This window comes from Aulostomus chinensis, chromosome 2 (assembly GCF_037954235.1).
Source record: "Aulostomus chinensis isolate RoL2024-O1b breed Wild chromosome 2, RoL_Achi_v1.0, whole genome shotgun sequence".
Classification (NCBI taxonomy): Eukaryota; Metazoa; Chordata; class Actinopteri; order Syngnathiformes; family Aulostomidae; genus Aulostomus; species Aulostomus chinensis.
This window is the reverse complement of record NC_141321.1, coordinates 27,100,742-27,124,226: the sequence shown is the minus strand read 5'-3', so window position 1 is coordinate 27,124,226 and position 23,485 is coordinate 27,100,742. Positions and strand designations below refer to the sequence as shown.

General features: G+C 44.9%; 2 protein-coding genes and 2 long non-coding RNA genes across 6 annotated transcripts in view; 3 read left to right on the top strand and 1 right to left on the bottom strand.

The window, feature by feature from the left end:
- The window catches only part of LOC147269638 (uncharacterized), a 97,766-nt gene extending 96,609 nt beyond the window's left edge, over positions 1-1,157 (top strand). Inside the window, exon 3 of the long non-coding RNA XR_015110472.1 lies at positions 748-1,157. This is a non-coding gene — a long non-coding RNA (uncharacterized LOC147269638). The remainder of the gene's footprint in view (positions 1-747) is intronic.
- Positions 1,158-2,151: 994 nt separating this feature from the next.
- On the top strand, positions 2,152-9,495 carry onecut1 (one cut homeobox 1). 2 transcript variants are annotated; one of them, XM_086188218.1, is made up of 2 exons: positions 2,152-3,386; positions 7,738-9,495. In XM_086188218.1, the coding sequence occupies exons 1-2, from the start codon at positions 2,321-2,323 to the stop codon at positions 8,025-8,027; spliced, it is 1,356 nt and encodes a 451-aa protein (XP_086044344.1). In that variant the 5' UTR covers positions 2,152-2,320; the 3' UTR covers positions 8,028-9,495. The 2 variants fall into 2 exon arrangements, with proteins under 2 accessions (XP_086044344.1, XP_086044335.1); XM_086188209.1 differs by having other exon boundaries at positions 2,152-3,401.
- Positions 9,000-16,393, bottom strand: LOC147269636 (uncharacterized). 2 transcript variants are annotated; one of them, XR_015110474.1, is made up of 4 exons: positions 16,330-16,393; positions 15,793-16,228; positions 14,794-14,990; positions 9,000-9,250 (listed from the first exon to the last, which is right to left on the bottom strand). It is a non-coding gene; the product is annotated as an uncharacterized LOC147269636 (long non-coding RNA). The 2 variants fall into 2 exon arrangements; XR_015110473.1 differs by lacking the exon at positions 16,330-16,393 and having other exon boundaries at positions 15,793-16,295.
- A 200-nt stretch (positions 16,394-16,593) lies between these two features.
- atosa (atos homolog A) overlaps positions 16,594-23,485 on the top strand; it is a 32,320-nt gene continuing 25,428 nt past the window's right edge. The window contains exon 1 of the mRNA XM_086188195.1: positions 16,594-17,723. Within this exon, the coding sequence (XP_086044321.1) occupies positions 17,693-17,723 (31 nt within the window). The 5' untranslated portion in view covers positions 16,594-17,692. The remainder of the gene's footprint in view (positions 17,724-23,485) is intronic.

Here is a 23,485-nt window from a genome sequence, read left to right as displayed (position 1 = left end):
ATTCCCTGGAAAAGCAAATGTCACCGCCCCGCCGTGTTCCAGAGGCCTTTTCCACCCCGGCACAATGGCCGGAGAGGCATCAGGTCCTGGACGTGGCAGCAGCGTATCGATCCGTATGAGAATGTGTTGATGCCACGTCAGGCCAGACCTCGGCCTTTCATATTCTTCTCCTTTTACATCTCGTTTGTCTCCGAGTCTCTGTCAGACGGTGCAGCGAAATAAAAACTTAATAACTTTGGGGGGGGGGGCGAAAAGAAAAATATGAATCTGATTTCAATTGAATCCATAAGGAGAGTGGATGTAATCTGCAACGAAATGACACGTATTTGAAGATCATTTCCTGTAAAGTCAATGATAACATGGAGCTTTTTTTTTCCTTACTTTGTACTTTGTATGAAACTAATACGTAATTAATACGTAATTAGGCGGCGGTGTTGGCGCCCCTGATGTCAGCCTGCCTCCAAAGTCTATTATGTCTCTTGCACTACACGGTTGGACAGCCACACTTCGAGGAATTAGAGTCCTTCTGTCTCGACACACGTCACACACACGCCGTTGACATTGACTTCACATCAGAGACAGTTTAACTTCTCTTTTTTCTTTTTTTTTTCCTCTTCCTCTTTTCTTTTCTTTTGTTTAAGTCGTTCAAGCGAGCGCTGGCTCTATTGTGGGGAGCCTGACAGATGCGGGGCCCCTAGCAGGTCCAGGACAGGGAAAAGTCTGAAAGGTTAATCTGTCCCCCCGCAGATGTTGGCTTTGGGAGTCTTGAAGCGTCACCTTTGACATGTCCCTCATTCTGCGGGGGTCCAGCAGGACACTGACCGCTGCAAGCTGTCACCTCGGCCGGCTGAGGACGCCCTGCGCCCATCGCTCTATTAGGATAAACGGCCCCTGACATCCAAGCTGCAAGGTTTGGGAGTTTGACACTCAGCGGCTTAAATGCTCCAATAACACAAGGACGGCGGTCATGCTACGTGTCAGCATGTCATTTCCTCCACGGCGGGGCTGGACTTGAATGTGTTTCTGTCAGAACAAAACTCAATAAAGTTGCACTTTTCATGTAAACAATAAGCTGTTTCTGTTTGTTTTTCGTTTTTTTCACGTAAAATGTCACTGTTGTAACACTCCATTCATTCTCAAACTTCAGGGTTGATTGTGGATCCAAATGGGACGCACGTGTGCGCGTCACCACTTACTCACAATACACACACGTGCCCACGCACGCAGGCACGCACACACACGCACACTGCTGGGCTTGGTTCGTTAAGCCTGATGGTTGAACAATAGACACATCTGCTCATCTTTTGCTATCAAAAGAGAAGGTACTACAGTCCTCCTCGTTTGGTTAAACCGCCACATACTTAGAGGTGGGGGGGGGGGGGGCGGGGGTTAAGGGCTGCAGCTGAAGTGGCCTCATAATGCAAGAATTGATCTACATAGGAACGTCACTATACTGCTAATTAACTTATAATGTCTGAATTGAAACTCCCTCTTTTTTTCCTCTCCCCCTGGATAAATGTGTTCAGTCCCAGACACCCCCCCCCCCCCTTAAAAATCAACTCCAAATGAACCCGGAAGTTTAGGCTACTTCATTTGGGCATAATAATAACTTAATTTAAGGAGGACTGAAGAATGTCTCATCATGGCTCTGATGAATTTAATATCTCCTTTAGTATCAGCGGGGAATCAGCCGTCCATCATCCTGGATTTCAGTTCCCTGAGTTTTCCCGAGGCGCGTCAAGTCGTGTTTTTAATATTCTAGTAAAGTGCTAAATATGTGGGAGAGGGGCTTTCAGCAGGTGTTTTCATACCTCCCTTCCTTAATAAGGCAGCTGACGTCAGAGGAATGGGGGAGTCTGTGCGTGTGTGTTTCAGGGAGAGAGAGAGAGAGAGAGAGTATGGGAGGAGGTGGGTGCCAGTGCGCATGTGTAGATGGTGATCTGTGCTGCGGTGGAAGAAGGGTTGGAGACACACAGCTAGAGAGATGGCGCGGCACCCGACCGGAGCGCAAGGACAGCTGGTTGGCGGTGGGGGGGCTTGAATTATACAGAGAATTAGAGAAAAAAATTAACAAAAAATATAAATATATATTTGGGTGGGGGGGGGGAAGGATTCGGGGGGGAAAAAAAGGAGTTTCCATTTTATATGAGGTACGAGAGTAATCAAGCAGGTGTGGACAGAGCTGCTGGAGCGACGGAGGCTGCTGCTGGAGACAAAAAGCAACAAAAGAAAATAGAACTTTCCTGCACGTGAGGACTTGTGGGCATCAGCTACCTGCCGCAGGTCAGATAGATGGTGTGTCCACAGCGCTGCCCGGATCATGAACGCACAGCTGTCGATGGAAAATATTGGCGACCTGCACGGAGTGAGCCATGAGTCGGTGGCCGGTCACGGAGAGCTGCTGAGTGGTCACAGTCCGCATTCCCGCCCGAGCCCCCGGGGTTTGAGCCACCGCGCTATGGGCATGGCGACCCTGCTGGACAGCGGAGACTATCACCCCGGCCACCACGGACACCTGCACCCAGCCATCAGCATGTGTGAAGCCCCCCCTGGCATGAGTGCGAGCAGCACCTACACCACCCTAACCCCTCTGCAGCCCTTGCCCCCCATCTCCACTGTATCCGACAAGTTTCCTCCCCATCATCACCACCACCACCACCATCCCCATCACCCTCACCCTCATCCTCACCAGAGGATCCCCGGAAATGTCAGCGGCAGCTTCACGTTGATGCGGGAGGACCGGAGCCTGGCGCCTATGAACAGTCTGTATCCCGCGTATCATCACAAGGATCCCTGTATGGGCCAGAGTCTCTCCCCGCTGTCTGGCTCCGGTCTGGCCAGCATACACACGACCCAGGCCGGCATCCCGCCCTATGCTCACCCCGGTGCTGCCATGCCTGGTGAGAAGATGCTCACCCCCAGCGGGTTTGAGGCTCACCATCCGGCCATGCTCGGAAGACACGCGGAGCAGCACATGAGCTCATCAGCGGGCATGGTACAAATCAACGGCCTCCACCACCACCCGCACGCCCACCTTGGCGCGCAGGGGCACGGCCAGGGGCTGGGGAACAGCCGGGAGCAGGCCTCCGGGCTCGGGCAGCATGGGGGCGGCGGTGGAGGGGGTGGTGTTGTTTCTGGGGGACAGATGGAGGAGGTGAATACCAAAGAAGTGGCGCAGAGGATCACCACAGAGCTGAAGCGCTACAGCATCCCTCAGGCCATCTTTGCCCAGCGGGTCCTGTGCAGATCCCAGGGGACCCTGTCCGACCTGCTGAGAAACCCCAAACCCTGGTCCAAGCTCAAGTCCGGCAGAGAGACCTTCCGTCGCATGTGGAAATGGCTGCAGGAGCCTGAGTTCCAACGCATGAGCGCGCTCAGGCTCGCAGGTGAGCGAAGCCTCGGTAAAGCCCCTTCTTGTTTTCTTCCTCTCGATGTGTCGCTCACTGAAATAGAAGATTTGACAATTTAACTTTCTGTCGACAGGTCAGGGGACCAAAGGGATTTTAACCGCTGCCGTTTTATCGAATCCTCAACGTTCTTACAACAGTCTGAGCGTAGTTGTCTGCTTGTTTCTGTGAGGAAGTAATCTGGGTAATTTAGACACGTGAATCTTCCTGATGCTGAAAGTCTCGATTGGCAGGGGTTGTCAGGAGCAGAGGTGCACGAGGCCAATCCTGGTGCCTCTGTGGCCTCGGGATGAGAGCGCGAGCTGAGCTCCAGTTGAACAAAGACCACCATCCTAAAGAAGATCTGTGCTTGTCCCGGGTCAGCTGCTTAGCACCGGGTCTCCCTTTCTGTCCCCTCCACTGATTTTTTTTTTTTTTTTTTTTTTTGAGGGTTGTGTGAAACGAGCGCTCGTGTCATTTTACCTCAAAAAATATCGACCTCTGGACTCGCGAGCGTAAGTTGATCCTTCGCCCAGAAATCGTTAGGAACGTGTTTATTTTGGTGTAGCTGCAACTGATCGCTCTTGTTTTTCCCATTCCTCGTGTGTGTGTGTGTGTGTGTGTGTGTGTGTGTGTGTGTGTGTGTGTGTGTGTGTGTCCTCATGTGAACAGATAGAGATTGACTGGGGGGGGGGGGGGTGCACGTGTTCTTGAGAGTGTGTGATATTTAAATGTCAAGTAAAGCCGGAGTCCTGTCATTCTGGGCCTGGTCGGTCCGGTGAGGTCCTGGTCTTCAGTATCAGACTCAACTGAGTGGAGTGTGTTTTTATTTTGCTCGTTCACCGACCCTGACCGAGCTTCTCTAATTAACTGATAGGCCTCTGTATTAATTTGTCCCCGAGGTGCACACCAGTCAATTAGGGCGCGTAATGGGGCTCATATCACGTGCGTGTTAACGGACATCCAATGGATTTTTTCTTCTTCTTCCTGTTTATGGGTCTAATCAATGACCTATAAATGGGCTTTCTATCTTTTTGACTTTTTTTGACTGTGTGTGTGTGTGTGTGTGTGTGTGTGTGTGTGTGTGTGTGTGTGTGTGTGTTACAATTGATTCTTTCTCTTGGCTACTACTTTGTTTAAGGGGATGTTTTTGGATGGAGATACGTGGGTTTTTTTTTATTAGTGTTTGAGTGAAATAAACTATCGAATGCTGTTCTTATATTTGAATGTGATTTAATTATTACTGCAAAATAGGTGAGCCGCCATGTGGACGTTTTTTTCAATTATCGAAAACAAATCTGACATATTGATGAGTGTTGTTGAGACACGTGCTGGAGCCTCGAGGAAATCAGTCTCTCACACCTGATTTACTAGTTTCCATTCATTTGTTCTGTTCAGCCTTTTCTTCAACCCATTTTGGGGATCCGCCACAGGGTGTGTTTTTTTAAAGAAGTCATCTAGAAATAGAAATTGTAAAGTATGTAAATATTTGTAGTTAGTCCAAAAAAAAATGCCCAGAAAATGAATTGAGACTGGAGAAAAATCTACTGTTAAAAACGAAATTAATTTAAAGAGAACAGGCAGAGCGCCATTTATTGATCCGTTCGTTTCTAGGTGAATCTGATCGTGTGCTGAAGTAGATGTGATATACTTATTGATTTTAGGCTTCTGAAATTAATCTCGGGCCTTTTCTCCCTTTCCCACGTATTCAATTACCCATCTGGATTTGTTTTGATTAAAATAGAATAGAATAGAAGTGAAGAGAACGGGTTTTTTAATCGTATTTCAGCTGCATAATACTCCTTGGAGTTGCCAGATAGTTGGTTTCCATTTTGAATATTTGCAGTATTTCCATCCAGCACAGAGGTTTGTTTGTAGTTCTCCTGTGAGATTATGAAACTCTGTGTGTGTGTGTGTGTGTGTGTGTGTGCGTGTGTGCGTGTGTGCGTGTGCGTGTGTGTGTGTGTGTGTGTGGTTATCTCTGTATTTGTAATGATTAGCCTGGACCGGTTTTGTGTGTGTGTGTGTGTGTGTGTGTGTGTGTGTGTGTGTGTGTGTGTGTGTGTGTGTGTGTGCGTGTGCGTGCGTGTATGGTGGTCTACCCTTATAACGTGGCCGTTGTTCTCTCGTCCTGGGAAAGCTGCTGCGTCGCTGCTAGGCCACCGTGCCGAGCAGTGCCGTGCCGTGCCAGGCCGCACCGCTGCGGCTCCTGCTGTCTGAGTGGCCTTCACTCCTGCTGATTTATAGCAGCTCGTACACGCGGAGCTCCAGGTGTCTGTTAATATTTACCAGCACTGGAGACACCGTGCTTCTAATACTCATAATTATACTCCAGTTTATGGTCGTGCGGACCGGGCTGCACTGTGGGAGAGTGCAAAAGAAAAGAGGTTACAACGTGCGATGGTGAATCAACTTTGACTAAATTGACTCAACACAGAAAATAAATCCATTCTTCGCGTTACCAAAGATCTCCTGACTGCGGAAGGAAAAGGCCCAGTGAAGGCAAACCAAAGACCAAAATAGCTCAAAGCGCGACTGTCATTAAGTGCAGTCATAACCCAATTTTAACACACTAGAAGTTGTTCATCATTTTTATTGTACCATGATTCGCATATTGGTCTGTCTATTTAATAGACGTCATCATCACACATCTGTCCTCAATTTATGGGCTTGTTGGAGCCTAACAGATCCAGGAGGATATAATAGCACCCCTTTCATGTAGGTTCTGGAGTTTCTTGTCTCCAACTCAGGAGCTTTCCGTAGAGTGAATATGTCCACGCCATTATTGATGTATGGGAGGGGTCAGGGGCGTTTTAGGTGATGCTGGGGGGTCCAAACAAGCCCTTTTGCGAATGTGAGGAAACATCTTTAACAGTCGAATCGGATGGTGATTCTGTTCTTGTGTAATTTCCTCCATCTTGGCAGGTGTTGGTGGAAATTCATGGGCGTTACGAGTCTACTGAATTGACACCCTCTCCGTCCTTAGCTCTTTTTTTTCTGATCAAAATGTTCATTCTCGCTGTATTCTGTATTTTGCTGAACGAGTCGCTCCTGGTTTGGGGACTGCTGTGTGGTGAGGATGTGCCGTTCAATGATTTTCCTCATGAGTCCCGTGCTTGGCGTCACTCCAGCAGCTCGCGCCTGCCCCCTCCTGGTCCCTCGGTCTCACCCTGGCAGGAGCGACTCGAGGCTTGGACACAAACACCAACTGCGGGGTTTTATTCGGCGTTAGTAGGATTCGTGTGTATTTCCAATATCAGCTGTTGTTATTTCTCCAGAGATGCGTTTTATTGAAACACACCTCAGCTGATTTCAGCACCACGGACAGCGCTCAGTGCTTCTCAGCCGCCTGTCTGCTGTGCACCAGCACTGAGGGTGACCTCGCTCTGGTCTGGGGATCATCAGGGGTCCATGGGGACAAAGTGAGGATTCCTGGAATCCTCCTGCCATTGCTAATGCCCTGTAATTCACTCAATGAAAAGACAGTGTGGTACATTTAACCAATGTTTCTATTTACCTGCACAGTGTTTCTTAAAGTTCAAGACATAATTATTTGAAGACAGATGCTTCTAAGTCCAGAGGGAGTCTTCTAAACATCTGTGGTCATTTACCGTCTGCTATACTTCTGCCCCATTTTGTCGAGGAGGCTATTCTGTCAAGCTTGAATGTGCACTGATCAATTTAGCCCTTGTTCATCTCGGCAGTAGAACAAGCAGGAGTTCAGCCACAGCAAACGTGCTACTGATACATTTGTTTAGGATGAATCGCAGGAATACGGAGGCTCTGAGTCAGTGTTGACTTTCCTTGACTGGAAATAAAGAAACAAGAGAACGTAAACATGCTTTTTTTTCTGCATGATTGCGGTATTTACTTTGAAAAATCATTTTTACATGGGCGCTTGTGAATTTGAGAGTATTGGCATCAGGTCAAATGCCTTTCACCCTGCCAACGCGAACAATTGTGGTATTGCTATTTCATATTTTTTCTTTAGTTTGTAAAACTTTGTTTTGTCAAAGTAGCAACAGAAAATGAGAAGTATTTATGCCTTAGGAGTACTATCCTGAGAATTCTATGCTATACTTAACAGATGCATTCATTACTGGAAAAATCCATATAAACTTTGTTACAAAAAATAATTTTCTTAAAATGGGGTTTGAAAATATCCAGCATCATAAATGATACCGAGCCTCACAAGCTTTAGGCTAAGCTAGGTTGGAGGGGTTACTAGTCAACGGTCAGTGGTAGAGAGAAGCTCATCATCCAAGCTAACATTGTAATCCCTTTTTTGAAGATTTGTCGTCTGTCTTCTCTCACCAACTTTCTTCCTTTCTCTCTGCTGGATTTTCTGCAGCATGCAAACGTAAGGAACAGGACCACGGCAGAGGCGAGCGGGGCAACATAACGAAGAAGCCCCGCTTGGTGTTCACAGATGTGCAGCGGCGGACTCTCCACGCCATCTTCAAGGAGAACAAGCGTCCATCCAAAGAGCTGCAGCTGACCATCGCTCAGCAGCTCGGCCTCGAGCTGGCCACAGTTAGCAACTTCTTTATGAATGCACGTCGCCGGAGCCTAGACAAGTGGGTAGACGATGGCTCCGGTCACTCGGCCAACTCTGGCCCTAACGCCTGCACCAAAGCCTGAAGACGGACTGATTTGACCAACTCATGGACTGACTCAACCTCGGTGGAAAAGCTTTAAAACTTAAGAGAAACAAAGAGAAACTTACAAAGACATTTTGCCCTTAAATCTGTACTATATCGATATTTATAGTATCCAAAGATGAAAAAACAAACCAAAGACTTCTTGTTTGACCTGCTTTGAAATGTTTCTTTCAGCAACACATTTATGTGTAACATACTGCAAAAGACAATAGTTTTACCCCCCCCCCCTCACACACACACACAAACACACTGTCACTGGTCTCTAGCTTTACTACACCTCCCCCCTCACCTCCCCACCCAGTATCGATCTGTCATCACCATCCTTATCTTTAATCTGATTGGTTGGTTTTAATGATGGGTCCCTAAATGGAGGATTAATCAGCCTATTGGCAGTCTGATCTGCAGCTGTCCACACCCTTAAAAAAATAAACAGCCAGAATGTGGAGCTCCAGTGGGATTGGCCAATCACCTTTAAAGAGAAAAAAAAATCCTGCAGGAGCGACTGGATTGTTGCAACCTTCTTGGATGGATGGACTTTCCTTCTACTGGTCTGTCTCTCCAGCTGTCTGTCTTTCTATCAAGCATCCCAGACAGACAGGGAGAAGCCCCGCTGTAGACTGCTAACCTGAAACCAAACTCCACCCCTAAACCATGCCAGAACACTAACCTCCACCCATGTGCTAGTGCTTTCTTCCAACATGCTGAAGCGTTTAAATAGAGAAACCAAAGCCTTCTTCTATACCCTGAAGCCTCTCATGCAACTTAGAAATAAAACAACATAAGAAGTAATTTGACCAAAGAGTATATTTTGTAGTTGATAATCGAAAGAGTATTTTTACCTCTTTTCCTCCTTTACCTCGCAAGACAGACTGTTAGTTCGGCGTCACACAGAAGGGAATGTTACCGCTGATGGTCCTTGCAACATTTAGAGTCATATCTTAATTTATTTTTCTGTAAATGGAAATATATGACGTAACATTCAAAAAAAAAAAACTCCTATTATTTACATTTGCCTTATAAATGCCTTCTTGAATCCAAGTAAATATTCCGGTCGAATCTTCACGGCGAGTCTTGTGAATGTTACTGTAGGAGCTCAACGTGAAGGGTAATCAAAACATCTTTCCCCGCTGGCACTGTTGTATCGGTTCCAACGCCAGATGCTGGTAAACCAAGCCTGCCCATGTTTCATGTGAGGTCTTGACACTGTGAGCGAGACAGAGAGCATTGGGTGTTTTTGGGGGGTTTTGTTTTGTTTAATTGAAACAACCTGTGTCACTATCCTGTGTTCTTCATAGACATTTGGTTTTATCTCTTTATCAAAGGTGTTGGGTGGGGAGGATGATATCAATGATCAAATCACTCTCCGGCGCTTACACAGCAATGTCAGCTCATCACATGAATACAAAAATAATCCCCACCACCACCACCACCACCAACCCCCCCCCCCCCCCCCCACGCCCCCCTCCTTGTTGCCAACCCCCAGCCCCCATCCTGCCTCTGCTCTCCTGGATAGCTATGCATTTCAGCACTAGGAGGAAAGCACTACACAGGGCTGGCCCAGGGCAGCGTTGCATATTAGATATATTAGCTGGCCCCTTGCCATCATCCTCCTCATGACCAGGGTTAGCAGCTCTACATTCATCAGAACAAGAGCTGAAGAAGGGGCGAGAGAGAGAAAGAGAGAGAGTGAGCTCCTTCTTCATTCCTGGAAGAAAAAAAAAATAAAAAGATGACAAGAAAAAACAACAACAACAACAAAAAACGTGTCAAGACCTGCTGATGTTTTATAGTGTGAACCAAAGATGCTACCTCACTCAAGTTCCATACGTGATTTCTATCACTTTGATGATACCAAAGATAACCAAAGATTTTTTCTCATTGCACGGCCTCTGTGAGTGGTGTTAAAAGATGTTGTATGTCTCCCCTTCCCCCATCTCCTCTCTCTTCCCCTTCTTTCTTCTACCCACTCTTCCCCTCCCACCTGCACTCAACCCATGTACCCCGGCTACGCGTGCTCTTGCTTCATCTGTGCTCTGATTACAGCTCCATAGATAGTCATGCTGATGTAGCTATAGACAGATATGCTGATCTTGCCATAGATACACACAACTGGCCATGCAGGTGCCTGGTGGGTACAGTTAATTAATCAGTAGCTCGGTCAGTCTTTCTTTATACTAGCATACAAAGGCAGACGTTTTTGCCACATTGTTGGTAGGTTACATGTGCAAAAAAGCTAACACCGTGGAAAACAATTATGGAAAAACAACTAAAGAAACACACCAACTTATTGGGAAGTGTGGTTATTTTACATCCTCTTCACAGCCAAACAAGACGATAGATACCTTTGTGTCCTTGTGTGCAACAGGGAGCTACAGTAAGATCCACAGGAAACACCTGATCGCTAGTTAGCTTAGCACAATGAGTCAGCATCGAGTTAGCATATCAAAATCAAAAGTTATTATCAAAGGTTGTCATATAGACACAGATCAGGATCTGGGTTAAACTCAGCCATGATTAGCAGTAGCAGTTGCTCTTTTAGTCATTGCTTTTTTTGTCTTTGTTGGCTGAAGTTAAGATGGAAATTTTGAGGTTTCGCGTCAAATCATTGTCAGGAAAGTAGTTCCAAAGGTACCTGTTACAAATTTAAACGAGCTCATCATTTTAGATTACTCAATACAGAATGTTGTGCACAACCCTTGTTATATGAATGCAAACAAGCTCCATTTTGGAGATTAACCTGTTTAATGACTTGACGGAGGTATGCTAATACGCCCATCTGCTGCTGTTTGTTGCGCTAAGCTAGCTAGTGATCAGCTAATCTGTGTTCTCCTCCCTCCAATGGTATCAATGTCTGGCTTGGGGGGTGGGGGGGGGGGTGGTAGGATTTCCCAAAAAGTTCACGTGTGCCTTTAATTGAATCTAGTTTCCTAGTATTTGGAGTACTTCTGAAATTGTCTTTTTAGGGCCTGAGCCTGAAGGTACTTCAGGCGAAGACCCTATTATGTTTTTTTTGTTTGCTTTTCTCTGTAACTGTATTTCCACTTGGCCCTGCCTCTTGGTGTGTATCTATAGGTTGATAATTCTGATCGAACCAACAGGTCAGACATTTTCACATAACAAGACAAGCTGACATAGCCATGGGCAGAATCCTTGACTCAACTATAGGCAGACATGTTCCTGAAAGTAGACGCAGACATGTTGCAATCTTTCTAAAACTCCCAGGACGAGTGCCTTGCTTGAACCAAAGTGTTAAACCGCTGTTGACCTCTCACCTTTGACTCTGTGAATACCTCAGCCTGTAGAAGGGCCACTACTGGAGAAACAAGGAAAAGTTTGTTTTTTTTTTGTTTGTTTTTTTATCACACCGTGGTGCTTTCGCCAGTGCAACCATGCAATGAAAACATACCAAAGGAATTTCTGTTGTCCACTTCTACAGATTAAACCAAAGGTCGTTGTTTCTCCTCCCCCCTGCCCCTTCACCCCCAAACCCTCCGTCCCTCCTTCCTCAACCTTCCTTGTCTCTCTGCTGTGTGTAGTAAAGTCCAGCACTCTGGCCGTGCATGTCTTTACCAATGTCTCTGAATACCTCATAGTAATAATTCCTTTGAGTTCTGCATTGAGACGTCTATCTGTGAGTTAGGCAGAACTCCACACATGTGGTAATTGTTATTGTTACTTCAAAAAGCTGTATGAGTATCTATTTTGAAGTGTTTTGGGGGGCAGAAGTGCTCTGTTTCAAGTCATGGGGGACAAGTTTCAGGGTTGATGAATGAAACTTATTGGATGGAGGGAGAAGCATATTTTTTATCAGACATTGGGTTATGCCAAGATTATGATGGTAGACTATTGCTTTTACAGGGTAAAACCAACTGCTGTGATATTGTGTTCATATTTTCCCTTTTCTCTACTTCTGTGTTGTGATTTTTTATTTAATTGCATTTTTTTTTTGTATTGGTTAACCACTTGTTTAATTTATGCATTTGTAGAAAATCTAGATTTGTATATAGTAGGTTTTTGGGGAAAAAAACAAACAAAAAAGACAGTTTTATGTTACAGCATTATTTCCCATGCTTAGATATGACAAAGGGGTAGTTTGTATTCTTCTTCAGCTAAATCCTAGCCGGCATTTTAATGTGTGTTTTAAACACTGCCAGAAACCCAGACAGTTGATTTGCCAATGCAGACAAAGTTATACAGGAGCTACTTTGTTGAACTGTTGGCAAAAAGCAGTGTGTGAGTGTGAGTGTGCGTGCGTGCGTGCGTGCGTGTGAGTGTGCGCAAGTGTGTGTCTGTTTTTCTATTCTTTTGACTTTTTAAAAACAGTTATTTTATGGGTATTACTGCACATCCAAAGATTTTTAAAACAAACCAAAAATGGGAAAAAAAATATGTATAATGTTGAAAAGCACTGGCATTTGTGAGGTAGACTTGTTGAGTTTTGATTTGCCATTCGCACGGGTATAGAATGTAGAAGGCGTAGGGCTACGTATACAAGCTTACTCTACCATGTGGGGAATCTCCTGTTCAATGTACAATCTAAAGCATTTGAAACGAGGGCTGCAAGTCCCACTCACTTTGCTGTCTCATACACAGAGTGAGGTGGAGTGTAGGCTGGGCAGCCGGTCTGCCAGGGGCTGTGCCACGGAGCTGGGTCTGTTTTTAATTGCCATGGCACCGCCGCCTCGCTCCATCTAGTATCTGTTCTTTTGGTACGTACTTGTGTAATGATTATGAGCAAAGTCTAATAAAACTGCAAAGAACCTTACCAAGGAATCAGCGCGCGAGTGTGTATGGGGACACATTTCTTTTCCTGTCTGTGGGTGAGCGAGAGTGTGTGCAGCTCAGACGTCGTGCTGTCGGTGTGTGTTCTCACGTGCATGTCTTTCTTTACTGTGTTCATCCGTTGTTTTAAATCGGTACCGCATATTTGTCAGGCTGTTGGCTGGTGTCTGTGCGTGTGTGCGTGTGCATGTGTGCATGTGTGTGTGTGTGTATCACACCAATAAGTTTGACTCCCTCCCATCTTCGAGAGGCCTTACTGCTTCCTCTCTGTCATGCTCAGACAGCAGCACAGTATCTTCGAAGAATGAAGGTCATTACCAAAGTGTCCGTAGCATCAATGTGTTATGCAGTCATTATTTAACATGAAGGAGAATGTTTTCCAGCAGGCATTTATATTGTAGTCATAAAAGCCTGTATTAATGAAGGAATGGATGATGCCACATGGACCTATTTTCTCCCATTATCACATGTTGTCCATAAGGAGTTCCCATATGATGGGTAGCTTGGTTACAAGTCTCATAACAATACTGCGGCGCCTAAGACAATCATCTGGATCTCTTACGCTGGGGAATTTGTTTCTCACCCACAGAGGAGTGTCCTCCAGCGATTCACATACAAAGATGCTTGAAGAGTTTTGATAAACAAGCATACTTGTTGTCACAGACATTTAGGAATAGATTTACAGTAGAAGTTCATCTTGCACTTGCATTTCCAAATGAAATCTCATCGCTCTCGTCAACTTTGTGCTCTTGTAAACTTTTTTTTTAACCCCCTACCTTAACTTACTCACTTACTTAACTCACAATGCTTCTTCAGTTTCCAATATGTGTGCGCGCGAGTATGTGTGTGCGTGCGTGTGTGTGTGTGCGTGCGTGCGTGCGTGTGCGTGCCTGCCTGTGTGTGTGCCAGAGAGGCAATACTCTCAGATGTATAACTCCATGTCTCATGACTTGATTTGTCATTGCTGTTTCCCAAGCTTTGCTACTGCTTTCTCAGTGCCGTGCAATATCATCTGTTGTGATTGCTAAGCAAATGAAAAAAAAAGAAAGAAAATTGAGAAGCAAGTGATGATGTCATCCAGCTTTTTCAGTGTTCAAATGTTTCAACATTTCTGTAGTCACAAAAAGTAGAAAATAAACTGTTGGTATTTCCAGCTTCTAAATCCTGGCTTTTGTTCTTATTACATGATTTCATTTTGTGTGTGTGTGTGTGTGTGTGTGTGTGTGTGTGTGTGTGTGTGTGTGTGTATGTGTGTGTTTTCTCCTCTTGTACAGACAGGACAATGAAATCCGTAAGGGGGGGGGGGGGTAGAGGAAAAGTCATGTAGATGTGTGTTGGATGAGAACCTGCAAGACAAGCAGCTTCAGGAGATCCTTGGGGAAAAAATGCTGTGTGATGTAAAACAAAACAAAAAAACTTCCGTATTTTACATTCAAACATCTTCACATTTGAATTTTTTTCACTGAAATTTGCAATTAATTTGAATCACATGGAAAAAAATGAATTTGTTAAAGTGTGATATAGTAAAATAAAAAAAAGCAAAAATGAACTCTTAATAAATAAATTTCCCTCGTTTGTAAATTACAATTTAGTCATTTGAATCATTTCAGTCACTCTGGGCTGTGAATGAACCAAAACCACGTGACAGTCCCAAGCTTGTGTGTTACACTCATGAGGTTTCCTGACTTGGGACAAGTCAATTAACTCCTGAGCGTGTGTGCATGTACTGTATGTCCTGAGTCAAAAAGACACTGCGTTATTTGCATTTCTCCACTAGATGGGGCTATGACATACATTTTCATAAATACAGCGGTACCCTCACCGATCCATGCCAAGCACAATATTGTGCTGTGGGTTTTTTTCTTTTTTCGTCTTTTTTTCAAAACACTTCGGGTTTTACGTGTGACGGTAATGCCGTAACCATGCAGGAACAGAGTGAGACATTTTTGAGTCATAACACTGACCGTGACTCATCTTCATCAGCTGTCTGGGCCACTCTGAATCACCTTGGGGTTCCCCCTTGTCCCAGGAGTCCCCTTCCACTGCATTCTTGACGAAAATTTGAAGAGGACCCAACACGCTGCCTTGGTTGTGTCATGTGAAGGAACGCAGGCGGCTAAAGAAGAAGCTTCATTTAGTAGGGACCATTTTGGTGTGTGTCCTACGAATACAAAAAAAAAAAAATTAAAATCTTATCTCATCTTATTTCTGTTTGCATTGTTGCTGTGACCCTACATTCTCTGGTGTCAAAACAAAGGCAAATCAATAAAAAGTCCAACAGGCGCACATTTTATCTAAATGTGTGCCCTTCTGACGACAATATGGATTTCTTTTCTTTTTTTAATCTTTTCTTCAACGTGACCTTTTCGGTTCATCAAAACTACTTTTGCAACAACAGTCTCTCTGTCTGGAGCAAACAACAATAGAGCAGCTGTCAAACAGATTTGTGAGGCAGATTCTAGTGTCCTCATCTTGGCCTCTGCTCCCAAAAGGGTTTCATCAGAGAAGAGATTAAATCAAAGAGCTCTCCCTCTGTCCTTTACATTTGCAACAAAGCAGCCACCTTTTCCTGTTTTCCACTTTGACCTCACCCATGAAGAAATGCTTTTAACTTTATTTTCGTTTTATGGAAAATAATGTGTTTTTATAGCAGTGCTGATGAAAGTAGCCCCCTCGTCAGGCGAACAGCGATTGGGCAAAAGTTAGGTTATGGTAAGTTTAAGTTTTGAAAACTTCAAAGTGTATCGCAAATGTAGTTGCTATTTCTCTATTGCTGATGCGAATGTAAGTCTTGGGAATTACGAAATGTAGACGCCTGTATCGGCGTCTGCTGATATTTGCCTCATTTACCATCAAACGAAATGCCATTTGCAGATGAGCGTATGTGTGTTGAGGTGCAGCTCAAGAGGGGCTAAACTAAAACATCAATTTAAAAAAAACACCCCCAAAAAAAAACCCATCACCTCGTTGACTGCCATCAGTGGAGGTTGACAGATGGCGGCAGGCATTGATGTGAAAACTTTAAGTGGAGTTACTATGGACGATGACTTTTTATTACCCTGAGGGAACTGAGTTAAGAAAAAACAACATGAGTAAATGAACAAACAACCAAAAAGCAATATTGGCAAACAACAACAACAACAACTCTCGGTATTGGCATGGACTGTTGACCCAGTGATAATTTCCTCACGATGTTCTTGGGCCAGAACATCAAAATGGGTATTTCCCTCATACACAAGCTGAAAAATATAAGATCTTACTTTTCATTTAAAAAAATAATTCAACAAAATCAATACACTTTACAAAAAAACAAAAACCCACAGATGTAAACGTCACAAAACAAATAACTGTTCGTGATCAGCAGTGGATCTCCTCCTCTCAGCTCGTCCGGGTTGTGTCCTATAATAACACACAACAGCATTGCCTTAAACACACACGATCTTTGTCTTCAGACTACACGAGAAACGCCAGGACAAAATGTTCACGACGAAAAAACGAACCTCACGTGCGCACGTGAGCGCGCACCGAATTCTCCTGACCAATCAGCTGACAGAGAGGAGCCCGTCTCCCGGTTTGTTGTCACGCCGTGATTAACGTTGCAGGAGCGTGAAAATAGTAGAAGATGATTTGAAGATTTTATTGTTTTGTAGTTGTTGTTGTTGTTGTTGTTGTTGTTTGGGGGGGGGGTTGTGACGTGTCGTGACACTTGTGTTATTGAAGTTTTTTTTTTGTTTGGTACCACTTCTAACTTTGGCGGTTGCTATGGCTGCGAGTCTATGCGAGACGGGCAGGGAGGGAAGTGACGAGCGGGGCTGTTGTTGGGACACGTGACTGGAGCTGCACTGATCTGTTTTGACAAGCAAGCAGGGAGGGAAGTGAGGAGGGGAGGCAGACTGTAAGCATCACGACCGGGAGGACTCACTGTTCCTTTCATCTGCATTTTGCCAGAATAATATCAGTATCGAGCGAGCGGTCTGGTTTTTACCGGGCGGGTAGCATGTCAGCGACTCGTTAGCATCAGTAAACGTTACGCTTGGAGAGGATCGCCTCCGCCGTCGAAGAGTTCGAACGCAGTCACAGGCTGTTAGTTGTTGGTTTGAAAGTTTTAATGGAGATCACAAAGGAAGTCAGCACAGGTGGTGTTTCTCATGTTAAGTAGCAGGCGATGGTCCGAAGCCCGAGGACGGACAGAAAGTGGACCATGTCCGCGTGATTATGATCGTTTGGTGAGAATGTGACGCTGGATGTGTCCTCAAAGCTAATATACCGAGACATCGGTGTCCGTAGCTCAGCCGTGGCTACCTGCGCTACATCGGGGGGGTTGGGATGTTTGTGAGGTCGTTCGTCGTCACCAGTAGATATTTAACAGCAGTTACTTGCTAACTAGCTAACACTTGCTGAGTTAGCAACCCTCTGTTCTGACTCGGTGTCACGGTGGGGACCCAAACGTTACACGGGAGAGAGAGAGAGAAATGCATCGCGACGTAATTATGGTTCAGGTGGTGGAATTCGAAACGGACTGTATTCGTTAGCCAACCTGTTAGTTAAATTGGTTAGCAAGCTCCTTGACCACTCCATTAGCAAAGTGTTAGTGGCTATCAGCTGTCTTTCTCTTGGTCAGTTGAACAATACAGTGCGACTCCATGGAAGCGTACAGTAGCATGCTAACAAAGCAATGCTTTGTTGTTGGATAGGGGCAGTTGGCAGCAACTCACAGGCTTCACAGCTGATATTATAGCTTAGCTAATACAGCAGGTCTCCATCTCAGAGGGTTTGGGGGTCCACATACTGTTGTATTGCTGTCAAGACTGTGTGTGAAAGAGAAAAGAGAAGAACCCTGTGAGGTACCTCGAAGGCAACCTGATGACACTGGACAACATGAAGCCCGAGCGAGGTATGTTAAGCACCAGAAACACACACACACTCACACAGTTGTACCTCTTGGTGAACCTGATGCGAGGGTGAGCTGTACATTTCCAGCTTTTCTTTACTGATTCTACCCATTTCCCTGAGAGAGGAATGAGGCCAGGGAATTATGTAACAGCTGGGCAGCCTGGTTACTGGTTATGTGGATTAACAAAGCCTGACCCAAGTTAAATTAGGTTGTGTACACACAACACATATTTGCTTCTCCAGAGTTGAACAGCAACACTAATGTCAGCTGTTTCTTTTCCTCCTTTTTTTTTTGGGGGGGGGGGGGGGTCAGTATTGCCAGATCCTCTCATGCCAAATACTGCTCCATTTCCAGTAGCTCTTGTTTTGACAGAGCTGCAGAAAAATGTTCCTGACACCCACCCTGTTGTGGAAATCACGCTCCAGCCTTATGCTCTGCAACCTGTTTACATGTCGCTGTCTGCAGCAAGAGGCAAAACGGGGACAGAGGTGACACCCTTGTTTGTTTAAATGTGCTAATGCTAATTTTACTGTTGCATTAATTTGTAAAGGATGCCCTCATAGCCTCATCTGTGCCTTGGGCCAGTTACTGTTAGGTTGTTGTATAAGCAAAATGATTCACTTGGTGATTGATTGTTGTTGCTGACAACATAACAGCTGTATACCTGGAAGCCGTGAAGGGCCACTGTTCTCAGTCATGATGAGATTATCTGCAGTCACTCAAGGATACCATGTGTGTTTGAATAGGTTATGAAATTGCAGTCAGGCTGCTGACTGGCCTGAGTGGGATCTTCTGTACTGCACGAATTGTTGGTAATGGGACTCCACACCACGCAGAGTAAACATGTACCCTATATGGAAGAGGAGTCTTAACCTTAGCCTTCCTTTGCCTGTCCCTTCACTACCCCTAAGTCTTTATATAGAAGCACTGACCCAGACATCTGCCTAATGTGACTGACCAGAGTATAATGGGAAGACTGGCTGGCACTGTACAGATTAATTATAGCCGAATAATGCAGCACGACATGCTGGCTGATCTGTGAACTGCAAACACGACTGTTGTGTGTTCTGGTTTTGGTTGAGAAAACTCTCAGATAGTGAGATATTACACTAACTACTCCCATGTTTTTGTGCCTTCCTGCCTGCCTGCCTGCGCCATATGAGCCAAAAAGGCTGTTGGCCTGAGGCACATTACTACATCGAGTCTGTTCTTCACCCTTCATGATTATCACCACGTCAGTTTGGCTCGCTCACTGTCATGTTCTAATAATGAACACCAGTGCCAGAAGCTGAGCTCTCCCTATGACGGGCAGATGCTCTGGTGCTATTGTTGTTTGGAACATACTGTACAGTTCTTGTGGTAGGGAAACCAGAATGCTTCTAGCCCAGACACCTTCTTTTTCTTGCCTCTTTTTTTTTTTTTGCTCAGAGAGAGAGAGAGCGAGAGAGAGAGAGAGACTGCAGTGGTGAGAGGGGCTGTTTACTTAGTAGCCTGGACCCACAGCAAGGTCGAGTTGCGCTCAGATCAACTGGTTTCACAGCCTTGATGCTGGGTTAGGGGACCCTTTTGGATATCCTGGTAATATTAGGTTTGAGGGGGAGAGTTGTCCAGACAAGTCCAGGCATGTGCATCTTGCCTACACTGGTGTGTTAAACCTCACAGGCTGTGACCTTCTCATCAGGTGGGTGTGAAAAGTCAAGCCAGGTTTTATGGTGGGTGATGATGAGGTGAGGTGATAGAATCGGGCTGCACACTTTGATACCTTTACCCCCCTTCCAACCGTCGCATACCCAAGAGTTGGATCTATAATTGATATACACACGCTAAAAAAAACCATATGCAAACATTGGAGATTTGAAAAAGAAACTTTTCGAAACATTAAGGAAAGCCCATAAATCGCATACTTAGGATTTGTTTCTAAACAAAGCAAAGAAATGGAGATTTGAGCAACGCTGCTCATCGGACCAGTACGTTACCAATGACCCTTGTCTGCCGATAACAATGACATGATGACATTTTCTGACTGATATCCCGTTTAAGAAACATTATAAACCCTCCTCAACAGGTAACTGGAAGCTACGTGTGGTTGGAACAATTCACCGAACGACTCCAATCAGTGTCACACACGGAGGCATAGAGATGGAAAACAAACAAACAAAAGAGCACAGATCAGCACTCCACATCAGCTAATGCTTTGTTTGGGTTGAGACCACAAGCGTGTCAAAGTCTTTTATCACTCACACATCTTATGCAACATATACGTCTCACTTTTATCTATGCAGCTCTCTGCTTGGCTCTGTACAGGCTCCAGTCTTTGTCTTTCATTGGTGTAACCATGGCCTGAAGCAGTTACTTACACTTCAAGACTAATGTTCCAATTAAACCTACGCAGCAGTGATGCCCTATAACAACACATGCACTTTTTTAACCTACATTTTTTTCAACACTGAATTCTATTGTTTCAGTCGTCATTGGTGTACTGCAGTTTACTATCCATATTTACTCTATATTTTATTATCTTGATACTTTAACTTTTATCAAACCATTGTCGTCTTGTTATAAACTTGCCTTGTTCTCCAATTTGATTCTACTTACGCTGCTCAAAATCTCAACAAACGTAATCTCAGGACACCGCATATGAGGCGGGACTAAATTGTATTCTTTCTAGTATTATTCACAGAGACCCAACAGTCCCTGTGCACAAGCAAATGGTGGCGATGGTGGGATGGAAAAACTAACCTTTTAACCATGAGTAACTTTGGTGTAGAACTAGGCCCTGGGTGGACGACCATCCTCCTCGAGCAGTGGAGAGAGTTTTGTCTGTTGTTAATATCATTGATACGGTTGTGTACTCTGAATGGGGAAAGCAATTTTATTGTATAACACTTTTCAAAACTCTTATTACAAGAACTGATGATAAGTAGTATTGCTGTTTTAGCCTGTATTTCCTTTTTAGCCTACTTGGGACAAATATGATCTGTGACTAAAGAGCATGTGGCTGGTATTGCTAATGTGAGTTCAAATGTGAAAATAGCCTACTCCTCCAAGTTGGATCAAACAATGGAGGAGGAACACAGCGCAGAGGCCGTCATCTCATAACAGTCCTGGTCTTCAAAGACCTCAGCCCCAGTTTCAATAAAAAATAGACTTCCAAAATGCAGAATTGTTTCAAGTTGAAGCAGCATCTCTTTGTTGTGTTCCGTGAACCAGTCTTTTGTTATAAGGGGAGAAGACTAGCAATTATGTTCTGCTCAGGGGCCTAACCAGAGTCATCTGACCCTCTTGTTTTCCTGTGAGTTGAGCTATGAGTCAGGATGTTGTGTGTGTGAGTGAGTGTGGCTGGCTGGGAGTATGCAACAGATTGCTGTTGCCCCTAATAAGCGCTGTACCGTTGAACCATGTGGCTCAACTGACAGCTTTTACAGGTCCCATAAAGAGCTGCCTTGGAAAACTCCAGGCCTGTTTACACCAGTCTGAACAGACCTGGCCTGTTGTATCAGGTTTCAGATTGTTTCTGTATCCTTAAAAACTGTTCAGTTCCAGCGTTGTCTCCACATTTAATACAACAATATTATTTTACATCATTGAATAAGCATTAGAAATGAAAAAGACTTGTCTGTTAAATGATGGCATGAGGTCATATGAGGAAACCTGGACGCCCTCCACTGCAGTAATTGAACTCTCCCCTCTTTCACACTGACACTAGGCACTACACACATTACATGATCTCAGCACTCGTCATGTTGGAGAGACTCGGTCAGCTGGCTAGTCTGAGCTCAGTTCTGCTGCTCTGGGTTATTTGATGTGGTCTTTAAGGCGGTGCTTCCTGTGTGGAGCCGTTAGTCCTTGAGGGAAGAGCTGAGCACAAGTCAGCCCCCACCAAGCCGACTCCATCGCCTGCCTTCTGCCACGGGTTCAGCCAGATTACAGCTGCCCTGAGATGTCCCAGACACATGCCAGTGAATCAGAGGATACACTCTCACTGACAAGAGCCCCAGATAACACAGAGTGGCATACACTGTTGTCCTGCACAGCACCTGTCTGGCCCTGTGTTGTCTTTGCCTCCTGCTTTGGCAGCAATGTAGCCTGTAGCAGGAGGCAACAGCAACAGGTGTTTTCCCCTGGTACACTCCCCTCGCTCGGCTTGACTCCTTTTTATTTCGTGATTAATTGTTTTTTTTTTCTTCTTGTCTCTACTTTGAATATTTCACACTTTAATCCCAGCTAGTGGTCATAATTGTGGTCCACAGTTGTGTATTCCTTAATGTCAAGTGAATTGACATCTATGTAAATGGCACAGTCTGATTAATGCACTGTGTTATTTAAAAAAAAAAAAAATTTAACTAGTTTTAAGTCAACATAAATTTCTTCTTTCATGGCTTTTCCAATACAACACCATAGCTGTTTGCTGACCCAGCTGCACTGAGATGGATATTTGACTTTACATTGTGCAGCGAGATTCAGAGCTGCCTTTCCCATTGAATACCAATACTGGGTGGGCATTCAGCCGTGAGATACTGTCCTGGCCTCTGGAGAAATCAGCCTAAATTGATGCTTTTGTGACAAGTATGACTGTAAGTAGCCTAGCCTTGCATAGTTGCCACACGGGATTGGGCCCCCCCCCCCCCCCGCCCCCAGTTCTCCCTGTCCAGTAATGCTCTTATATAATTGCTTGAAGATTTAATTTAGCACATCAACTCTTTATCAGGACACACAGGAGTGTACGTTTGCTTCTTATGAATATACAGAGGATTAATCCTAGAGGTCACTGAAGTCATAGTGTGTACACACACACACACACACACATATACAAACACAGGGAAGTTGATGTACATGTTTAGTACAGCTACAACGTATTTTGGCCTTAGTGCTAAGAAGCTGAACAGACACACACAAATACACAGCATGGGTCACATTTCTATTGCGAGGGTGCCACCAGGACAATGATGTCATCGCTTGTGTGTTCGTCACATCCTCCCGCCCCTGTGGCTCCTCATAACCAACCAGCAGCGAGCTCCGCAGGAACAGGAAGAGCCATCTGGACCTGGGGGGTTTGGTTCAAGCGTGGGTGTTGTGTTTGGGAGGATGTCTGTCTGTTTCTGGCATGTTCAGTTCATCATGTGTTTTACAATACGTCAACATATCTACAAGTGTCCAGAAAGTCTTGAGTTATTTATGGAGGCGAAATGCAGGGAATTACTGTTTTTCAAGGAGGCAGGGAGCAGCTAACAAGTGTTCACGCCTTGAAAAGATGTTGGAGTGTTTCTTTGTCATGCTCCTTGCAACATATCTTTCACCTTCTGATTTAGGAATGAAAAAAAGGACAGCTTCCTGTTAATCTCAGCAGTGTGTACATAAGAGTATGTCGAGGATGTGGGATTGTTTTTCAGTGTGGTTTGTCAGGACGGAAAAGCTTGTAAATGCAGCAGTGACTGTGACCTCGACATGAACACAGTTAATCTTGTCTCCTCTTTCTTCACTGGTCCTCTTTCCCTTTTTCTGTCCTCCTGTCTGTCTCTCCTTTGTCCTGTGAGTCACATCACATTGACTTATGCTGCTGTAATAGCACTTAACACCCCCCACCACCACTGTAGGCTCATAATATCTACACGAAAGAGCATATTGGCAGAAATAGAGCGAAGCTGATTTACTACCTACAACACAAGAATGAAATGATGATGGTGATAGTAGGGTGGCAGATTTATTATTATGCTTATGTCGAATGATCGATAAAGAATAATGCTGATGTGTTGACATACATC

Excerpts from the sequence above, each read along its gene's own strand:
- onecut1 (XM_086188209.1), top strand. The coding sequence starts at position 2,321 with ATGAACGCACAGCTGTCGATGGAAAATATTGGCGACCTGCACGGAGTG. Across the intron at positions 3,402-7,737 it reads CGCAGGTGAGCGAAGCCTCG|CATGCAAACGTAAGGAACAG; the intron begins GTAAAGCCCCTT and ends GATTTTCTGCAG.